The sequence below is a fragment of the Calypte anna genome, chromosome 4A, assembly GCF_003957555.1.
Source record: "Calypte anna isolate BGI_N300 chromosome 4A, bCalAnn1_v1.p, whole genome shotgun sequence".
In the NCBI taxonomy this organism is placed as follows: domain Eukaryota; kingdom Metazoa; phylum Chordata; class Aves; order Apodiformes; family Trochilidae; genus Calypte; species Calypte anna.
In genome coordinates, this window is record NC_044248.1 from 31846565 (window position 1) to 31868167 (window position 21603).

At 37.9% G+C, this 21603-nt stretch overlaps 1 protein-coding gene across 1 annotated transcript; it reads left to right on the forward strand.

Annotated features, from left to right (window-relative positions):
* Positions 1 to 1996: 1996 nt before the first annotated feature.
* Positions 1997 to 15373, forward strand: GASK1B (golgi associated kinase 1B). Its single transcript, XM_030449868.1, is given in 6 exon segments — positions 1997 to 2635; positions 2682 to 2745; positions 2748 to 3099; positions 10053 to 10267; positions 13728 to 13954; positions 14238 to 15373. Coding segments are annotated over 6 exon segments (1587 nt in total). The 5' UTR covers positions 1997 to 2114; the 3' UTR covers positions 14446 to 15373.
* Positions 15374 to 21603: the final 6230 nt, after the last annotated feature.

The window sequence follows — 21603 nt, forward strand, 5'->3', positions numbered from 1 at the left end:
GTTTAACCATATAACTTTGCTGTTATTTTGCTCTTACTTTGTACCATTATTTAATAAAATATAGGAGTCTGTTCTCACTGTGAGACATATATAGTGTCTTAATCAAATGAGCTGAAAAGCTGGTACCTCTTTCTAACAACCATTCATCTTAAGCATCTAAAGCTGATAATAATGTCTATCTTTGACAACTTCTTTAAAGTCTAAAAAATGTTAAGCACCAGTAGCCACATCTTTACTCATTTATTGGTATACTTGTTTGGAACTTTTTGAATCAATCTTCTTTGGGATATGTCCCTTCAGTCAAATTCCTACTAAAAAAGAAAAGAAAAGTAGCAACTTAAGTGGCCAGAAAGATATTTTACAATCCCCACTCCTCCAAGAACTCGTATTTGGAAAATGCAGGTGATATGAAAGCTCTTTTCCTGGTAATGGATATTGATGCTGAAATCATTAACTTGGTAGCACACAATGAGACAAAAAGCAAAGTAATAGGCTTGAAAAAATCCAGTCAAAGTTTTGTAAATTCAGATTGGACCCATCTGAAACAAAACAATTACTTAACTGTCTTTTCTCCTTAGTATAAATTACAGAGAAGAGACTATCTCCATTAAGATTGTTACATTAAAGAAACATACAGATTTTATTATTTTGTACTTAGTCAAGGTAAGAAGTCAGAGCTTTGCCAGACCCTCTCTTTTAGTGCCACGCAAGCTCTTAACTTCTGTTTGCCTGAACTTTTCCATCTGTACAGTGACTATGCTATGCCTCAGTTTGGAAAGCACAAAGAGAAAACACTACTGACCTATTTAATAGCATATTAATCCCATTTTAAAAGCAACTGTTTTTCATTTCTCACCACAAGAACATGTGAATCCCATATGTTCTAGAACTCAGAGGGGCCTTTTTATTTCAGATTTTTTAAAAGTGGAAAATGGGACTTTCCTTAGTACTTCTGCATGCAATGCACTAGAGGGCCCTCAGGAGTTAGAAATGGATGGAATGCACTTTTGGAAGGCACATACTGCACAGGACTTTTCATTACAGATTTTAAAATAGAAGTTGCTGGGGATTTTTTTTGCTGTTGGTTTTTTTTTTTAATAATAATGTGAAGTTCATGTAAGTTTATAGCAGTTCATATGCAAACCACCTCTCAGTACAGTTAGCTTCCAAACAGTATTTTGCTTTCTATGAAATACATAAATCTGAACCAAACTTTAGAAATATATGCTAGAATACTTCGAGAACTCCAGCTTTTATAAATCACTTTTATTAACCTAAGGAGTTTGCCAGAACAAAGGATGTGTCAATCTGAGTAGGTAAGAGATTTTATATTTTTATAGCAATATGTATACAACCTGCACTTATTCTATCTTTATGTCTTTGAAAAGATATATAAGCCACTGTAATTTTAGTTGGAAAAGTATAGTTTGATTCTATTTGTGGTTTCATGAGATTGAAGAGAATTAACTTATCTTTCATCTTTAGTTTGTGTTTTTGAATGTGAACTGTATCGTATTTAATGTTTACTATTGTACAATTTACAGCACTTCCATAACATGATATTATGACTTTGTCTCATAAGGAAAAGATAAGAATCTGGGTTTGACAAGCTTTTCTTCTAATCATGGAATACAGCTGAGACTGCAAATTGAGCCTGGATTTCATTACTTTGGTGTGTAATTTATACTGTAATGAGAAAGCCAACTATGTATCCTGACAAGTTGCTAGATGCATACTGTTTCTTCTAGAGCTTCTCTTTTAAATAATAGAAGCACAGATGACATATGAGGAATAAAATGAAATTCTGCTACTACTCTTCTTTTTTGCAGTTTGCAAAGGAGATACTTCAGATATTTTAGACTACAAGTCAGTAAACTGTGCTTACGTAGCTGGCTCCATTCATTCGCTGAAGCCAATCACTGTCCCTGTGGTGGCTGATAAGAATTTAACAGCTTGAGAAGGTGGAGTGTCAGCATCCTTAGTATTAAACACATTCCCAGGCATATCAGTAGCCTCTGTCCATCACTCATGCTGGAAGCTATTTGGGAAAAGAGAAGCGGGGCAAGGGAAATCATGCATCATCATCATCCTGGTTGGAAAATACGGAAGACTTTATGCTGTTTTCATCATGTGGATTCACTAGAGAAATGACCACCTTTGGTCAGCCAAGTAAAATCAAAAACTTATTGATTTGCTGCCTGGGTCCTCCACGGGTGCTGAGGCTCTGGACTTGCAGGCGCCCAAGGACAAGGAGGAATCTGCTATTGGGCACTGCTTGCGTGATCTACCTGGGATTCCTCGTCAGTCAAGTGGGACACGTTTTACCCCAGCACAAAGGAGGACATAAAAATATTGGTTCCAGAAGTCTCCAAGATGCGGCCCAAACTCCTTTTCTGGGCATCCCACTGGATGGCACCCTGTCACCACCCAAGTTCCTTGGTAGCAATGGGACCTTGCTGCCACCCAATGTAGTTTATATCACCCTGCGGTCGAAGCGCAGCAAGCCTGCCAATATCAGAGGCACAGTGAAGCCAAAGCGCAGGAAGAAACATGCAATTCCTTTGTCCTATGGGCAGCACTTCCCAAAAGGTGTTTTTTTGGGCTGGGCAGAGGCCTTTGCCCAGCAGCCAGGGTTGTCCACGCTTGCCATGGGAGCGATGGGAGCAGCGATAGCTCCGGAGGCGAGAAAGCACCAACCGGATGGGAAAAGGCATAAAGGAATGGCAGTCAGAGAGAGGGGGCATCCGAGAATTGGAGGGATTTCTGGACTGATAAAGTCCCAGCCCCAACCTGAGGAAAGCAGTATCAGGATCTACAGTGAGAGCTCACCCTCCTGGCTCAGCAAAGAAGACATCCTGAACATGCGTATGTTGGCGGATTCTCAGATAGAGAGCATCCAAGAATTACCTTCTGACAAAGCAGTCCTGGTAGTATTTGCAGGGGGTTTCAGCAGCCCAGGAACTGCTTGCAACCAGGGGCACTGTGGCATCATCAAAAGACCTCTTGACTTGAGCGAGGTGTTTGCCTTTCATTTGGATAGGATCTTGGGGCTGAACAGGAGCTTACCTTCTGTAAGCAGGAGATCAGAGTTCTTCAAAGGTAACATATTCCTATGGCTTTCAGCTTGCAGGCAGTGTGCTGAGGTTTCCTGCCCCCCTCCCGTGTTACTGCAGAGCAGCAGCTACCTTTAACTCCTGCAAGACTGAGAACAATCCCCATCGTTACAGGGAGATAAAGCTGGTATCTGTGTGTAATTTCTGCAGTGTAGTTACCCTGTTTGAAGGTGCCCAAAAATTTAGATCAGATACCACTGAGCTGCTGAGAGCAGTAACAATTTCTCTTCCATGAGAGTCTGGAATGAGCAAAAGAGGGACACAGTGTAGGCTGCATGACATAGTAGAGGCTGCCTGAAGTGAAACTGGTGAGAGAAATTCCAGAATACCCTGTGATGTGATGGTTATTTCTGACAGGTTTTTTACAAGTTTTTTCACTTTTTAAATTTGACTTTAATAAAATGTTGTTGAATGTGAGCACAAAAATTCAGCTCTCAATGAGATGCTAGGAAAGGTGTTTTTTTTATTTAGTCAGAGAACCTACTAAGAGAAGCAGAGGAACTTCCTGCAGAAACTAGGTGCCATTTTCATGATACTAATACCTCTAGGAATGGAGAATTTTTTAAAAAGTGCTTTAAACCCCCACTACATTTCACTGGACCCTGCTGTACATTTTGGGGTTAATAACACACATCTATATATTATGTAGGTAAATTTACAGAGTAAGAATATAATTATGTCTATTACATGACTGATATAAAATTTTCAGTAAAAAATTAATTCCTTATTGAAATTTAAGATATGTTTCAGAAATCTGTGTTAGAAATTACTCAACTGCTAACGTTGTCTTTTTAACTATGTTGTCAGACTAACTGCTATTTTTGTATAGTCCCAGATCACAATCCAAAAGGCTATGTTGCATTTTAATGAATCATTGCTAAGTGGCTATCTGCTTTTTTGCTCTTCTTTCTTGCTGCTGAAATTAGCTTAAACAGAATATTTTTATATCAGTCTGTGTTTCTTAAAACAACAGAAGTAATGCAAGAACAACTTTCTAAAGTTTGACAGAAGGAAGGAGATCCAGTGATTTCAGATTTCTTCCTGCTTTGTAAACCTTCTTTTTGGCACCCTGTACAACAATCTGAATGAATCTTGAGGACCAATAGTTTGGAGGCTTCTGAATATTATTCATACTTGCAGACGATGGAAGATACATTGTGCTTACTTTATTTATAGGAACCAGATTTATTGTTGTAGAGCTGTCATGAGGCATTAAGGTAGTTTGCTTGGAAGAACCTTCTCAGTGTGGCTGTGGAGATGACAGACTGCAAGCCTCTGAAAACTGCTATTAGGCTAATTGTGCATTGTGTTGCTCAGTGCCTGTCACCATAAAGTATGTTTTGGACTGGGACATAGAGTGTCATTCTGCCTTCTTTTTCTTTTCCTCATAACTGGCTATGTTCCTATAGCAAGAGGAGTGTTGCTAGGTGATGAGAAGAGAAATAACATTATTTTGGTCTCACCTGATTTTTTCCAGCTAAATGGAAATGCTCCAGTGAACAGAGCATTTGGAACAGTTACTGTACCTACCTTGTCACTCCATTTCTTTAGCTGAGAAACATGCTGGAGCTTAGATGCCTAACATCTACATGAGCTCATTATTATTTACATGTTTGTGTTTGGCATAATCTGGAAAATACCTGTTGAATATGACCAAAAATATAATAGTCTTAAGAATAATTTCAATGATTAGTGAGCTGACATCTATAACATACATGCATTAAAATTAATATTTGGTGGCCACTGTACAGATTTTTTACAGGTAAGCTTATGTGAGTCAGGGTTACTCATATGGGAAAGAAAGCAATGCAGAATTAGGGCCTGTGCAAGTACGTATAAATGTACACAGTTTCTAGGCTGACATATCGCTCTCCATGACACATCCCTTTAGCTTGCCTCAGTTGTGATCTGATGTAACAGGACATGTCTGATGTAGCATTAAAATCTTAAAAAATGGGCTTTTCAAAACTGTCATTCATGTTGTCAAAAGCAGTTTCAAAGAAGTGCTTAGTAAATCCCTGCACAATTTCTGTTTCCTCTGCTCCAACAAATCCCCACTGATATATTTTTTTTTTGCAGTCTACAAAAATACTGTATGCAAGTCCTCTGTCTGCTGCCCTTACCATCTCTAGTTTATTGTAAACCCTTTTAAGTGGTAACCATGACTTTTGTTATGGTTTAGATTATTTTTCCATTCTGTGTGGAAGAATCAGTTACAATAACTATCTCATTTTTTCAATTAATTGGCTGGATGTGAAAAGCTAAGGGAGTACAGGTGAGCAAAGCCCACGAGCGAGCACTCATTCATTACTCCAATTGCTACCTAAAAGGCATGAGAAATGTTGAGAGCTCCAAAACACCTATAAACACAGAAGGAAAAGCCTATAAAACGGCAGTGACTAATCCTAAAACTGTGTCTATGGTGGAGAAAGTAGAGGCTGACCCTTTGGGATAGTTGCATTAATATCACAGGACTGAGAATCTCCATTGTTTGATCACCTTGCTGAACAGGAGAGACATAAGTGACCTTGCCAAGTGTTAAAGCCCCACCTTAATTTACTTGCTGAGAAGCTAAGTAAAATGACTACACCTATTGTTTCCAGCTCAGCAGCAGTATTTGCAGGGTAGGCAGAAGCCAGTGCTTGTTAGGGCTTGAGCTACCTCTGGAGCAGCATGGGCTGGAGGAGGCTTGGTCCTGTGTTGCAGCTGACAGCTGCAGGAATAGGATTCTGGCCCCTTGGGTTGTAGCAGCATGGCTGAACTCTTTCTCTCTCTTCTCTTTCTCTCTTTTGGTACAAAATAGACAGCTGTTGCTATGGAGTTTAGTTGTACCGCTGGCTGAGGGCCTGAACTACTGCATGCTGACAACCCCCCATCTTCATCTCCTGCTTTTCTGGTATCTTAAATTTGGCTAAATATGTTTTATCCTGTGCTGAGAAGGATAAACACAAGTGTACTTGGTCCAATTGGGCTTTTTTTTTAGATACAGATTGAATCTACTATTTGCCCCAAACCATTTTTTTTAAATCTCTGAAACTTTTCCTTTAAATAGCACCTTCCATGGTTGGTTTAGTGCAAATAAATGAATGACGTGATAGATGACTTCACTGGTTGTACTTATCTGGCCTCTACATGATGGCACAAGGAGACACAAGTTTTTCCATGTTATATCCAACAATATCAGTCTGCCCTTGCCATCCTTATGCAACAGCAGGCAAAGGTGTTATGAATCACCAATGTCAGGGCAAAGAATAAGGAAAACCTGATTCTGCCTTATGCATTTAGGATGCTTTAAGAGGCTTCAGTTGATCTGCCCTGTGTTCTGGCCATCAACCCATACAACTAACACCATAGTGTTTTATCTCTCATAGTGGTACCAGAGGGCATGTTCCCAATATTTTGTTGGATAGAGAAGCATGTGTCCAAGCAATAATGCAGACTGTAATTTAGAGAGAAATTGATGCATATTTCATGCATTCCTTAATTCTGACATCCATATGAGTGCAGGGCAGAAACATTGCAACTAAGGTGTAGAGGGAGGAAAGAAAAATGGCCTAACATCTCTCTGCTTCTGTCCCTTATATTTTCCCTCAGAACTTAAACTCTTAAATTCAAGCAATGTGTATGCCAGTTCTTCTCAACTTTCCATACTAAATTACCCTTTCTTGCTAATATATAGGCAACTTAATGTTTTCTTTCATATGTGACAGTGTTAAACTACTTGGCTTTACATTGAACAATGAGGAGTCTGAGAAAGGGCTTTAAAAGTATCTCATGAAAGACTGGATTTTTTTAGTGATGCTTTCAAGGGCATGTTTAAAAATATTTTCTTTAGAGAAATTTCAAAAAATTACTATAGCTACAAATTAGATCACAAGATGGAAGAATAACATTTGCAAGAGTATTTTTGTGGTTAAGAAGCATACAGAATATTTTCAAAATGATTTGGTGTGTGGATATCTAAGATGATTCCTGTGCTAAAGAAGCCATGTGGTGATAAGTTATCTCACTGCACATGAAGCAGTTTGAATGTCTTGAGGTAATCCAGTGTTAGTTTATTCAAATTAGGATATCTTTAGTCTCCTAAGAGCCTAAGAAAAATTTTAGAAATATTTTTATGTTTAAAAATCTATGTTAATTACTAGGAAGCTGATTCCAACATGAGTACTGAGAAATTTTGCGGATAATCCTTAGATAGTCAAGTAGATATATCTATTAAATATGGCAGATGAAAAGAAAATTCAGTCACTCATCTCTGGACAATATTCAGTGCAGTACTGGGGTAATAAAAGAGAAGTAGTATTAGAGTGTCTATATATAAATCTGGTTAGGAAAGAAGTGCATGTAGGAGACACTGGATTTATTCTGAAGTATGCTCAATCTCCTCAGTTTTGGCTGGAAACAATGATATTTAGCCAAGACTTACTTTACACCATTCATTTACCTTCAGACCCATCCTCACGAGGTTTGAATCAGAAGATCTCCACTGACTTCACTGGGGTTGTGCCAATTCATGCATCTTTCAATCAGAACCCTTATCTGCTTTAGTTCAGCATCTTCACATTTTTCCTGCAAGTATTACAGTCACTGCTTCTTACTGAATCTGCTGTTCCATATCCCTATAATTCAATTTAAACTACAGGGTTGAAAGATTTTATTTTGGTTCATTTTTTCTGCTCCCATTTCCTCTAATGCAAACATTTCCTGTATTTAGTCTTGGTCTTTTAAAGATGTTTTTGTATCTTAATGGAAACTGGCAACATATTATTCATATTTTTTAAGTATTTATATTACTATTGTTTATCATGTCTCTTTTGGGAAGACAGGAGATGTTTGTTTTATTGGAAGACCATTTATGTAATTTGGTTTGTGGAAGAATTCATGAGTAGTTACGTAAGCTGTTACTGGAGACACAAAAATAAAATATCAGACTTGGTCTTGAAGAAAGCTGCCTTTTTTTGTGATAATTCCCGATGCTGATACAGACTTTCTCCAACTGGCCTGGAAAAGAAAGATGATTGTTGAGCTAACTGAGTTAAGTCATCTACAGTGCAGGTGGTGGGGCCAGAGAAAGAAAGATGGGGAAATGTTGGGATTTCCATAATTAAATTCCTAAGTACTTATTCAGGCATCTCAATAGAAGAGAAGCCTGATTCTAAGGAGTGCTCAGCACATTTTTTTTTCAGCATAGGAAAGTGTGGAGCATGGTGCTGGTAAAGGCAGTGCTGATCCTAGTGGAAGTGAGACACTGGTGTTCCTAATGGAAGGACACTTCCCATATCCCTAAGGATACACTGAACAACTGGGAGGGAAGTTAAAGAGGTGGTGGAACTGCTCATGGAGTTGTCTTGAGCACTACTTTGTGTGTGTGAAGCATGGCAGAGAGAAGGTGAACTACATTCTGGTTTTGGAGAAGATTTTTTTCTTTCTTTGGCTTGAATGCATTTGGGACCTATCATGCTTTGTTGGCAAATACAAGAAGGATCTTCACATGTGATTCACTGCTTCACTGCTTAGTCTGAGCAAAGATAATTTCTTGCCTGGTGTTTCAGATGAATCTGCATCATTTGGACAAGTTGCTTTTTGATTCAGCTGTTTGGAGATCTATTTTCATCAATTCTTGCTTCTTATAGATAGAGGAGTCCCATCACCTTGCTGGTGGCACTGATACCTCTTTTCTATTTGCTATTCTGTCTGCCTTGTCCCTGGAGTAGGTGCTGTGAATCTAATTACCTTCATCTATTTTTCTGGGAACTTATTTTTGGATGCATCTCTGACTCCGGGGGCATGTGGAAGAAAAAGAGACAGTTTAGTCTGCATTTAATTGCATAAGAAATGGTGTAGTAGTGTGGACTTTACGTTCATTGTGTGTCAAGATGATAATAAATAAATTTTAAAGCTTTCTGCATGTTCCAATGCTTGCTATTTAGCACACAGCTGCTTTGCAGTTTAATGGCTCCTCCTCTCTGTAGCAAGACATCACCCTTAGGACACTTAGGTCTTCTGTATACACCCCAAAATATGAAGGATTTCTGTTTTAATATGTGTGAAGCCACATCAGTCCTGAGTTCTTGACAGGTTAAGGCAGCAGCAGCATTGCATCAACAATGAAGAGTTCCACTTTCCTAAGAAAATAGGTATGCTTGTTACTTGATATTGAGTTAAATATATTTATCAGTTCTTATACTGGGAAAGCTACTTTTAAATGGTTTATTGAGGTTTCTTCCCAGTGAAAACCCTGAGCACTTTAATTCTCCAAAGCGAAGCCCCTTGGACTTTGTTTTAGGGAAGAGCAGGATATTCTTTACACAGAAGAATTAGGCCAAAATATACCTATGCAAAACAGATGTCACATTATATCTGGGTGAAAACCCCCCCAACTTGTCAAGGTGTTTATTCATTCTAAGCTCACTCTAGTGTTCTCATAGTGTTTCAGAGATGTGAAAGAATACATCACAGGCCTAAAATACTAAAGTTAGCAAAGTAAAACCACTTTGTGTATAGGATTTATTGTATTTCTATGCCCAAAAAGTACATTGGTATGTTTTCAGCTCCTCTAGATCACTATCTATTCACTGGACTCAGAGGGAAATTACATATTGCTTCACAGTGACTCTCTAGGCTCTTAATCTACCTATAAACTTTTTAATAGTCTGGTTTAATATATGATTTTGTACATTAATGTCTTACTTCAAACAGAGAAAGCCTTCTGTACACCAAAGACATTTATAATGTCTGTGCTTCTTCCATTCCTGCAGTGGCTGGTTTGATATGTGGAATAAGACCTCATTAAGCAAAGGATGTCAAGTTATTAGTCTCTGGCCATTTTTCCTGCCACATCTGCAAAGTGGTGTAATTATAACTGCTTAGGCAATATGTAAAGAAAGATCAAGTCTGACAGTATTGCAGTATATCAGTGTTCTGGTTTTCCTTTTTCAGGTGGCCAAGCCTGTCCTGTTGTTCTCTGGGATTCTTCACTGAGCCCAACAGATAATTATACCCATTCTTCAGTGAGATTAACCTGGGGGCAGTATCAGCAGCTGTTGAAGCAGAAATGCTGGCAGAATGGTAAAGTTCCCAAAGCTGAGTGGGGCTGTACTGAAATCCATCATCATGAGTGGTCCAAGATGGCACTTTTTGATTTTCTTCTGCAGGTAAAACATTTACTGAATGCAACTACCTGCCTCAAAAGTCATGTGAGCGAAAGGATTAGAAAAAAAATTAGTTGCTTTTTCTTTTCATGAGGAAGAATTGTGTTTGCACAGTTTGAAATTGTTTCTGGTTTTCTCTTGTGATTAAAATATCCAAAATGGAACCTCTAATCAGGAAGAGATCAGGAACTGAACTGAATCATTGTCTAAAATATGAAGCCAAGGCTTTTGTCTTAACTTGCCTCGAGGCAGGCATAGTGTTTCTCCTTGACTCTTGTTTCTGAAAACATAGTTTGTGACTGTTCACAACTGTAAATCACTGTTTTACTGTGTGGTTCTTCCTGCACCTCCCAACCCCCCCAGGGGCAATTTAAGTAGTTTTGGTCAGTTGAAATCTGGATTAAGATAGCAGTTGTGGTGCCTAATTTTCCTTCTTTATGAGAAGCTGGCCCTTGACATAGTAAGGAAAGAGTAGAGCATCAACTGAGCATCCTGCAACACTTACCAATTTATTTAGAAGTGCAGCAAGCTCTAGTTTTATGCATTGTGTTTAGCTATTCACATAATTTAGCCTTTTTCTAGAGTTACATTTCTTGAAATATAAAAATCATGAATTGGCTTAGGTATAGCCTATCCCTGTCCTTCTCAGGCCTATTCTAGGATTAACAGATGCTTCCAATTTTTGAGCTACATTTTTCGCACACTTGTAATGTTAAAGAAAGCACTCAATTCTTCTCTAAAAATACATTGTCACTTGTCTTATGACTCTATCTGTAGTTTTATTATGAGCAAGTAATTCTTGGAAATTGATATAAAATCATATGTGGATTGTATTGATGCTAAACACAGGAATGCCCTTAAAGGAATAGTACAGATTTGGTCATAGAGTTAATGGTTTCATCGTGCTCTTCTTCCTGTTGAACAGTTTAAAAATTCTTATTAGTTTTAATTTCTAATTTTAAGGTCTTATAAAAGTTTTTAATCTTCATAATAGAACTACTATTATCCAGAGAGGGAGGTCAGTTAAAGGAAGATACAAGAGGATTGAACTGTACATGGAATAAAGAAACAAATTGCTCTTATAATAGTACTGGTATCAGAGTGATTTATACTTCCAGTTGTCTACCAAACAAGAATGGATGTATCAGAAAGTGAGTGAAGGTGGGATTCATAAAAATTAAAATTTTGTCTGGGTACTCTCAGACATAACTTTTAGTTAAGCAGCAGTAGAACATGAAGACTTTATAATCAAAAGTGCCAAGAAGGAAATCAATGCTTCATGAGTCATTCAGAATAAGGAACGATGGTGAAAAGTATTTTCTATTACAAATATTTCCCTAGGAAAAATGGTTTTGGTACCCAGAATAGATGTTGCTAATCACTGTTTTCAAATTCTATAAAGCATTAGAGCAGGCTGAAAAATGCTTTTATCTGGCCTTCTCTTGCCTTCTGCAAGAACTCAGGTAAAATAAGGACAGTAAATGTTAAACAGCTTCTTTGATTTTAGGAGTTCAGACCTCTCATGTATATAAATATATGACAAAGAAACAATGCTAAACTATTAAGGTTGCAGCATCAGTTCCAAAATGTCCCATCACTCTGTCTTATCACTGAAATGATGCAAGATATTGTGCAGAGGCCATCTATGAGAACATGATCTTCTCATCTATTTAATCCATGTAGTGAACTGTGGTGCAGATGAACAGGGGTTATACATGAATGGAGTCTGTCTGGAAGGCACCTGCTTCATTTTTTAGCAAAGCCTTTGAGTGATTAGAGAGATACCACAAACCAAAACTGCAAGCAAGAGGGGCTCTACTGCCTGCAGATGCTGAATGCTGCTCATGAGAGGAGAAAGAAGAGAAATATCTTCCTTTCCTCAGATTTTTTGCAGTTAAAACAAACACTGCCACCAAGACCACTGTCAACAGTACTGCATACCTAAGAAAAAACAAAATAAACCAACTCCCAGACTAGCAATTGATGAAAAAATTTAGAAGGCCTTTTGAACATGCAGCATAGTTCTACATCAGGAAAAGAGACTGAACAATTAATTTCACTGGAGTGTTACAAAAATAAAATTGTCATTTTAGAGGGCTTATGTGTACATTAATGCTTTTAAGCTTGGGTCACTTCAAAGAGTTAGCAGCATACAACAAACAAGGACAGAAAAAAATATTGCCTTTGCTGAGCTACTCAGGAAGCCTTAGATGCACCAGGGCAGACTTCCATCTGTAAGCATCTGTCAGTGGGAGCTGAGCTGCTCCTCGGGGAGAGGAGCTGGAGCTAGGGGAAGCCCCATGGCAGGCAGGACAGGCAGAGCCAGCAGGAGAGGCAGCCCAGGGAGGATGGGTAAAAAACCATGCTTCCCATTGGCAGCCCATTGAGCATCAGGCACAGACAAGGCAGCACAAAGCCAACAAACAGGAACCCCAAGGAGCAGTCCAGGGGCATCAGGCAGCAGGAAAAGCAGCAAATATATCCCCCACCCCCAGAACGGCTCAAAGAAGGGTGAGATGCCCAGTCTGAGTTTAAGTAGGGCTCCTGGGCTCAGAAGAGAGAGGGTGTGTGTGGAGGTCCCAGATGAGGGCGTTTAGGGCAGTTCAGACCTTTGAGTACTCAGGGGCTTGGAAATGTTGTGTTCTTACTCTCATCTATTTAATGGGGATAGAAACATGTTCACTGAATGATTTATCCTTCCCATAATACATGGTTATCCTAAAATGGCATCCTTTGCTCTGGGGGTGCCTACATCTTGTCATTGTTTATAGAAGGGAACATAAGTGACGAAGTCAGAAGAAATGCTTAATATTTACACCACTAAAGTTAGGCCAGATGTACTGAGCTAAGTGCTGTGTGATGAATAAGCAAGGGTTCACATGGGAAAATGACCTAGACCATCATAACATGAAAGCATATGCCACAGTGAAGCTCAGGGAGGCTGCTCTGTGATTATAAATGCACCATTCGTGCTTGCATTTTGTAGCTTCTGATGGTTTGCAGTGCCCCTAACAAATCTTTTAAATGATTTTGCACACTGTTAATCTAATATGTCCCACAAAATGGAGACCCTCTGTGTGCGTGTGTCAGGCTGTGCTATTTCTATTGTTACATCAAAAATCTACAGCCTTCTGAAAAAAATGGATTTGTATTCAGCATCTTGTTATTCCAGTCACATAGTGGTATTGTTTCCTCATTTTCAAAGAATTTCTACTGACATAATAAATCATGGCTGTAAAATGGATAAAATACGCAGTCTGGGAAATTGCTTGTAACAATATGTGAAGTCTGGGGACCAGGTCTTCATTCCCATTTCATCACTGACTTTAATTGTACTTGTCCCAGGCTTGCTGTCCTGTCGTCTCTCTTGGTGAATGACAGGGGAGACGTGTCTTGCAGTGACACTTTGCCCCAGATGCTTTGGTATTGTTTTTACTTGGCATTCTGCTGTACTTTGTTTTAGATCTATAATCGATTAGACAGAAACTGTTGTGGATTCAAGCCTCTCAAGGAGGATTCCTGCATGCAGCAAGGACTGAAGCTAAACTGCAGTGACCAGGATGCTATTGACCTGACACACATAGTTCAGAGGAGGCATGACCGAAGACATTTGGCCTTTATAGACAATAAAGGTTTCTTTGACAGAAACGAGGACAATCTTGATTTCAAAATACTACAGGGAATCAATGAGTAAGTACTAAGTTATTAATTTTGTAAAAACTAAGATTTCTTATGAGTTTGATCATGAGACACTGAATTACTGGAGTAGATATCAATTTGCAGGATGTGTCTAAAAATGCATGAGTAATCCCACTTCTGTAAAAGCTACAATTAACATCTATATGATTAGGCATGCATGGACTTCCTTTGCTGAGTTGCAGTCTGTATTCATAGAATGGGATGTTAAACCACAACATAAATATTTCAATTCGGAATGATGGCAAAGCTGATGAATTTCTTTGTGCTTTTTCAGATTCCCTGAATCTGCAGTTTCAGTGCTGAGGAGCCAGCGTTTACGTGAGAAGTTGCTTCAGTCTTTGTTCCTTGACAAGATATACTGGGAGAGCCAAGGAGGCAGAAAAGGAATTGAAAAGCTTATTGATGTAATAGAAAGGAGGTCCAAAATTCTTCTTACTTATATAAATGCACATGGAGCCAAAGTATTGCCCATGAATGAATGAAGCATTCTTTTTTCTAACTGGGATATAGTCTTCAAAAAATCTTGTATGAGGCAAAAACTGACAGTATAATTAGTTTAATTTGTAGGCTTACCTAACTTTTATTTTTTCCAAACTTTTAAGTTTCTTTATAAATAAGAATGCTTACATAGTTTAAAACCATCATTTAAATGTCATCCACAGCTCAACACAGTGCAGTCACTTTTCCATCACTAGTGAACTGAAAAATAAACAAATGGTACAATAAACAATGCAGTAATATGTAGGTACCATGAATATTCCCTGTGTTAATCTGTTTGAAAATTAGTGACAGGATTTTGAGTACATTAGGCTGGATTACTCTTACTTCCCTCAGTTAAGTCAGTAGAAGTTTCACTGCAAATTTAAATGGGAACAGCATTTAGTACATTGTTGCAAACTGCCACTGGATCTGTCTGCTGGAGAGTACTTAGTACAGAAAAGTGTAATTTTAATTATGAATACCAACATTCCCCGAATTGTATGTTGTTTTATTTTATTTTGATCTTTGACTCTTAAATACTGGCCTATTTGCACTGAACATGAGGGAAATTAAAAAAAAACAGAGTTAGGAGAACATGGCTTTAACAATAATAATTCATTTCACAAATACAGTTTCTACCTGTCCAGTATGGAATACAATGAGTCCCTTGTTACAGTGTAGTACTTTCAGTACAAGATAATGTGATGTGTGGGTGGATGATCTTATATTTTCTATCTTTTGACTGTTCCTCAGAATTGTCCTTTTTTTACCACTAGTTTTAATAACACAATTCAGCTTCAGTTCATTGTGAATCTGCTGCTAAATATTTTGGTTTTGCAACATTCTTGAGTAAATCTAAGAATCTTATCAAAAAGCAGACATACTAAGGAACTGAGTGTTGGTAACCTCAGTACAGAAAACATTTGTGCTTCCTACTCAGTGCTAGTCAGAAATTCCTGACAAGCCCTGGTCAAAGGAAACCCTGGTTTTCCATTGAGAGTGACCAAGGCAGGGTGATAATTCTAGCTGACAAGAAGTATTACAGATAAGGTTGTTAGAGGAGTTTGGTGCATTTCATCTGTTCCAGTAATAAAATATCAGCTGGTAGCTATCATGACATAGACCTTCTACCTATTTGTTTAGAAAACACTCATACCATCTCTCTATAGAAATATCTATAATCTTCTTGCCATCAGATACTTTCATAGCTACTCTTGTCTTTATGTGTAGTAAAAAAAATATAGGGTACATAAGATTTAAACTTTTTTTTCTTTTTTCTTTTTTTTTTTAAAGTGCTTGTGTAATGATTTTGTTTCTCATTACTAGAAACCTAAAAGTTTCATGTTCATTAATGTGGATGGGTGAATTTAATGTTTTAAATAACTGCAATTTCACTGCAGCTAAACCAGATTTTCTTTCTTAGTATCAGAATAGCTATTAATAATAGTTGCTTTACTAGAGGAAATAAATCTCATTAGAGGCAGAGTTAAAGACAGCAAAATTTTAAGAGCTTGGCCATCTCAATTACATTTTATATTATTCTGTCAGCAAAGGGCATGTAAGTTTGTAAAAACTTCCTAAAACTTCACTTGTTCTTCAAGAGGACATGTTCCTGGGACTTAAGTAGAAATTTAAAGTGGAATATTAAGAAGAATTTTATAGGGTTTTCATGCTATCCCTTTCTTAAAATGCTGACACTTGTTAGCCAGGTAACTTCTAACACAGAATCAAAACCATGCCTTTAGCTTGCTCTGTGAACAGAGCATAGAGAAAGAAATAATCCTCTGTGTTCCATCTCACATGGAATTCCTGCTGCAGTGAATTCCACTCTTAGGTGACTGTCATGATCTATTTGTCTCATTTTCTAGCCTATCCCACAGTTTTCTATCTGCTAGATACCTGTCAAAAAGTGATTATTTCACACTGCTGGGAGCCAGAGAAAGGCACAGAGAAAGGCACAGAGAAAGGCTGTGCTGAACTTAGATGATGTACAGGTGGAGATATGGTTGTATACCTGATCATACGAAATAGTCCCATGAGAGTTCTCTCTTCTGGTTTCTCCTCTTCTATCTTTAGACTTCATATCCTGATGCCAAGTCCTTTCGTCACATTGCCCAGTTGTTGTTTTTTCCAGAATTGGCTCATTGTCCAGGAAGAGAGAGAAATGAGAAGCCAGGATTTTTTAATCTTTTCAGGTTAGTTCATTTATTTGTATGGTGATAACTTTATGTATTCTTCTCCATTGCTTCTTGGACATGGACTAGTGCTTCCTTGAGCATGATACAGGCTTTTTTATTTGCCTGGCAGATCAGTGCCATCTCTAAAAGCAGAAATGTAATTGCCCTGAAGCTGACCTGGAGCAATGCTTTTCAGGACCCTTGAGTTTAAGAGGTCCAAACAGCCGTGATGCTGTAAAATATTTAAAAATTTGACCAAGAATGAAAATACATCTGTAAAAAGCAGCTCCTTTGGAAACAAATCCTGCAAGTTAATGACCTTAGGAAATTATTTATTTATTTATTTACTGGATGTTTTGGTGGCAGAGGCATACAGATCACATTTTCATTAGAGCTAATCTACAGGACAAAACAATATTTACACTGATGGAGAAAGTACAAAGGGAAGGATATGTGCATCTCCCTGTGCTATCAGTCCAGTATGGGCCAGAGAGGCCCAGAAAGGCACTGCAGAGACTACTGAGTCCAGAGTGAATGGCCAAGGAAGACTGAGCTGTGCCTTTACTGCACATATGACTCTTTCCAAGGGCAAATTCATAATTATTTCTCTGAATCTCAACATTTGGGTCTAGAGCAGGACATTCTGCATCTCACCTTAAAACAGTGCCTTCGTGTTGTACTACACAAAGCTTGATGCCTTGCTTTCTATGCTGTGGTAACATGCTGCATTTTTTCTGCATAGAAGCATTCCTAAGTCTTGAGGAAAACCAGAGGAGGCTTTGTGAGATTGGCTGGTGGGACTGGACTGTAAATTGTTGATTCTGTGATGTTGATAAAATTTTAAAAATGCCATTTCTCCGTAGTGTTTATCGTGTTATTCTAGAGCTTGATACTTGAATCCAGTATTATTAATAATATAAAGTATGATTGTGGTAGTGCTTAAACATACCTCCTAGTCAGGGTCTAGTTTTTTTAAAAAAAAGTGAAGAATTATGTACTTTTTGAATACATTTCCATAAATGCTCCAGTAAAAAACACAAAAGAAGGGTTTGCAGAGTTTGTTAGCTCTCTGCTACTATGTGCAAGTGTTACTGGATTACCATTTATTGGGAAATCAGTCCCCTTTTAAAGCAGCATGATGCTGGGCTGACATTCCTGTACTGTAGCCTAAGTAGTATTAACCAGTAGGGAAAATCCCAGAGAAGCCTTACAGTACCTATGGTGGTGACCAACAGAAAGCCAAGAAACTGTGTTTTAGCCATCTTTGCTGGGCTGTCTTCCATTTATGGGCATATGGGATCAGCCAAAGCTTCCTCTTGCACATTACTGGGAAGGGTGTAACCAAGGGCAGCAGTCCAAAGGACAATTATGTCATTCTCCAGTCTGCCTGAAAGCCAGAACAACATGAAATAGAATTGCTAAGAAAGTCAAGAGAGTCTGCTGATTTCATAACATTGGAAGACAGAGCTTAAAATAAGCAGTAGAGGCACAGATGCTTTACAGTTCCTCAGGAGCCTGCCAGAAGCTAATAAGCTGGAGTGTTTCAGAAGCTGAGGACATGAAATCTTTTGTGCAGCCCTGTGAGAGCAGTCTCCTTCTATTTTTAATATGTGTATTCTGTAATACAGTATATTAAAAAAAAGAATAAAAAAAAGAAGAAGAAAAAGATAAATTCCACATTAAATACAGATCTAGGACACATTAAGGCTTCTGTAGCAATTCTGGGAACTCTTCTGTGTATGTATGTGTGTGTCTGCAAACATGAACATACATGTATAATTTGGCTTGTTTCTATAAAAGGGTCAGTTTGGCTAATAAAGAGTTGTTTATACAATTTTCTGTTTGCATCTAAAATTGTGAGCTTAATTCCAGTTTTGAGTATACACAAGTTGAAGTTTAAACAGAACGTTACTATGGATTAAACTTTTGTTCTGAAAAGATTAACTCCCCTTGTTAACCTATTTCTGTAGCCTTAAAAGATTTCTACTGAGAAATGTATAGAAAAAGAGCAATATGTTTGTATCTGAGGTTAACTGCCAGTGATATCAAAACAGTTGTTTTTATTCAGTTTCATATTAGATATTGACTTTCCATGTTCTTTTGGAATTTGTGCATTTTTAAAGTAAATGTATTTGTCCTTTTATTAATAACAGTAAAAGTATTACCACAAGTAATGAATTGTTTGAATCTCTGCTGCTATTGTGATATAATATCTAGGAATATACTAAATAAAATCATATCTTAATCAGATTTTTTCTGTTCAGATCTCTAAGTTGCAATAATGAAACCATAATACATGGTAATGTAATAAGTGGATTATTAGATACTGCTTAGAAAGAACCATGGCCCTGAAATGGCTTCTTCAGATAAACAATCCAAACCAGATGATGAAGCTCCTCCTGTGGAAATAATTTGTAGCTGTTTACTCATGAGACTTGTAACTCTATTTCAAAGCTGCTCCTCTGTAACTGTGGAGCTTTTAATTACTGCAGCATTAGCATTTCCTGCCTTCTTTAGCCATTCTGGTAATCACTACTTACACAACATTGTGTACACTACTTACACAAACATGAAGCAGAAAAGGCCATTTATGATTCAAGAACAGACATATTGGTCAGTGAGTGGTAAACTTTATAATAGACCATGAGCAAGTAGAATAGAGCAAGTATAGGAGAAAGGCTCTGAACTATGTGTGGAATAGAGGCTCATACAGAGTTAAAGGAGCCTAAGATCTTTTTGTCTCTGAAGTTTACATTTTTTCCATGATCCAAATAGACTAGTGGGAAACACAATGATGTTGAAACATTTTTAAACAGTCTCTTACCCACAGAAAATAATTTAGTTTGTTTTATTAAAAACATTATTTATTTTTGCACAGTATTGCATACTTCATGCTGAATTATCTCAAGTATATTTGTGTAAATTCATTACAATTCCACCAAATTATCCCATTTCCCAATGCAACATTTTAAGTTAGGTTAATATCTGTGCTCAGAGATTGGAGAACTGAACCCTAAGGTCAGAAGGAAGTCTTAGGAGAATAACAAACAATTAAGGAGAGTTGCCTGAGATGGAGCACGCGTATGGAACTTGGAATGCAAGTTATCAAAACTAATATCTGTGAGCTCCAAACAGGTTCTACAAGTTTTCTTTGAAGACTATCAGTCTGTTTCACCTGTATTTCTGCACGAAGCTCTCACCTAGCCAGATACAAGCTTTTGAAATAAAAACCAAATTTAGCAATGCAGCAGTATCTCAACAGTATCTTCTTTTCTGTCTCATGAAATATACAAAATGCATTCCAAAATTATGTTATTAAAATAATTTTTCATGGAATATGAAGAATACTTTATCTGTGGCTTGAAATCTGATTGAAAGATGGCAAGCAAAAGGTAGAGCTTCTCAGAATGGAAGAGAGTCCAGCAGTGGAGTCCTAGAAGGGTCAGTGTTGGGTCTGATTTTATTTATCATCTTCACTGTCAGAGAGAAGGTTGTAAACAATGAAATTTCCAAGGGTGCAAATGATACTAAGCTCTTCTGTGCATTCATATGACAGACTTAATAGTGAAGAACTCCAGAAGAACCTCATGAAACTTGAGGTAGGTCCAACCTGGCACATGAGCTTCAGTATGGATCAGTGTGAATGCTTTACTTTGTTGCTATTTAAAACCTTGGAGAGGCTTTTTATCTTGGACTGTGTGTGCAGCCTGGTGTCTATGTCTCAAGAAATAAGAATTAAAGTGAAGGGCTGATAGAGAGAAGAGCAACTGGAATGATCAAGGTGCTGAAACAGCTCTGTTGAGAGGAGAGAGATCCATGAGCTTGACCATGAGAAAGCTGAAGGGGATGGCAGTTTTGGTACAAAAACCATGAGGGTAATGGATTAAGAGAAAACAGAAAGTTTTTTTCATCAAATCTTGCAATACCAGAGGTGTGGAGCACCCAGAGAAACTGGTACTTCTTTTAAGCAGATAAAAGAAAGCACTTCACACGGCAGACATTGAGTTTCTGGAGCTTGCTGCCGTGAGGGACTGTGGAAGCTGATAGTATCAGGAGATCAAAGGAGATAAATTAAATTAAATGACAGCAATTTTATATAAAGAATTTATAAGAATTAGGCAAGTTTCATCCTCAACATTCCTAATACAACTATTTTGGAAACATGGGAAAGGGGCCACAGGTACTGCTTCAAGGTCATGTGCTAACTTCATATTGCCCCCGTCTAAGATGTGCTGTCCACCAGTGGGACCCAGAAGGGAATTTCATTTATTCTTGTATTGGAAAGCTATTCAGTCAGCTGCAGTGTTGTAAGCTGCTCAGGCCTTTTACATTTATAATAATCTACAGTATATTTATTTTCAAGCATGCAGATGTTTGAGTGTTGAAAGTTTGCTTTGTTTTCAATGAAAGAAAAGAGAGAAAACACATAGTAGCCTTCTCATGGCTAAGGTTGATTTTCCATCAGCACTTCCATACATTTTGTTTTTTCAAAGCAGATGAAATATGTACAAAATGCAGAAACATTTGCCTCCACTGTGATGTACTGTCCTATCTGTATTTGGCATTGCCTATACCAATACCATTATTTAACTGAATCAGATCTTGAATTAAACGGCTTTCTCTTTCTCTAAAAACTTACTTCTGTTCCAGTAGTTATTTCCTTCTTAGCCTTCTGCAGCACATTTACTTCTTCTTTAATCATGTATGTAATCGTTTGCATTCACTGTTCAGGACCATTATCTATTATTTCCTTCAGTGGAAAGGCTGGCAGGGTGTTCCATCGAGGTCTGTTGAACTGCACAAGCACCCCTTATCAGAGGTATTCTGCAGCCAGCTATGTGAAACACTGAGATTTGGATGGAGTTTATTAACTGTTAAGGGCAATGGCACCAGTGTGAAAGCCAGCCTAAGGAAGTTTGTGAAAACTCTGTCTGACAGATGGCAAAAGCTGGCAGTGCTGTTTGCTGCTCTGCTCTGGGAAAT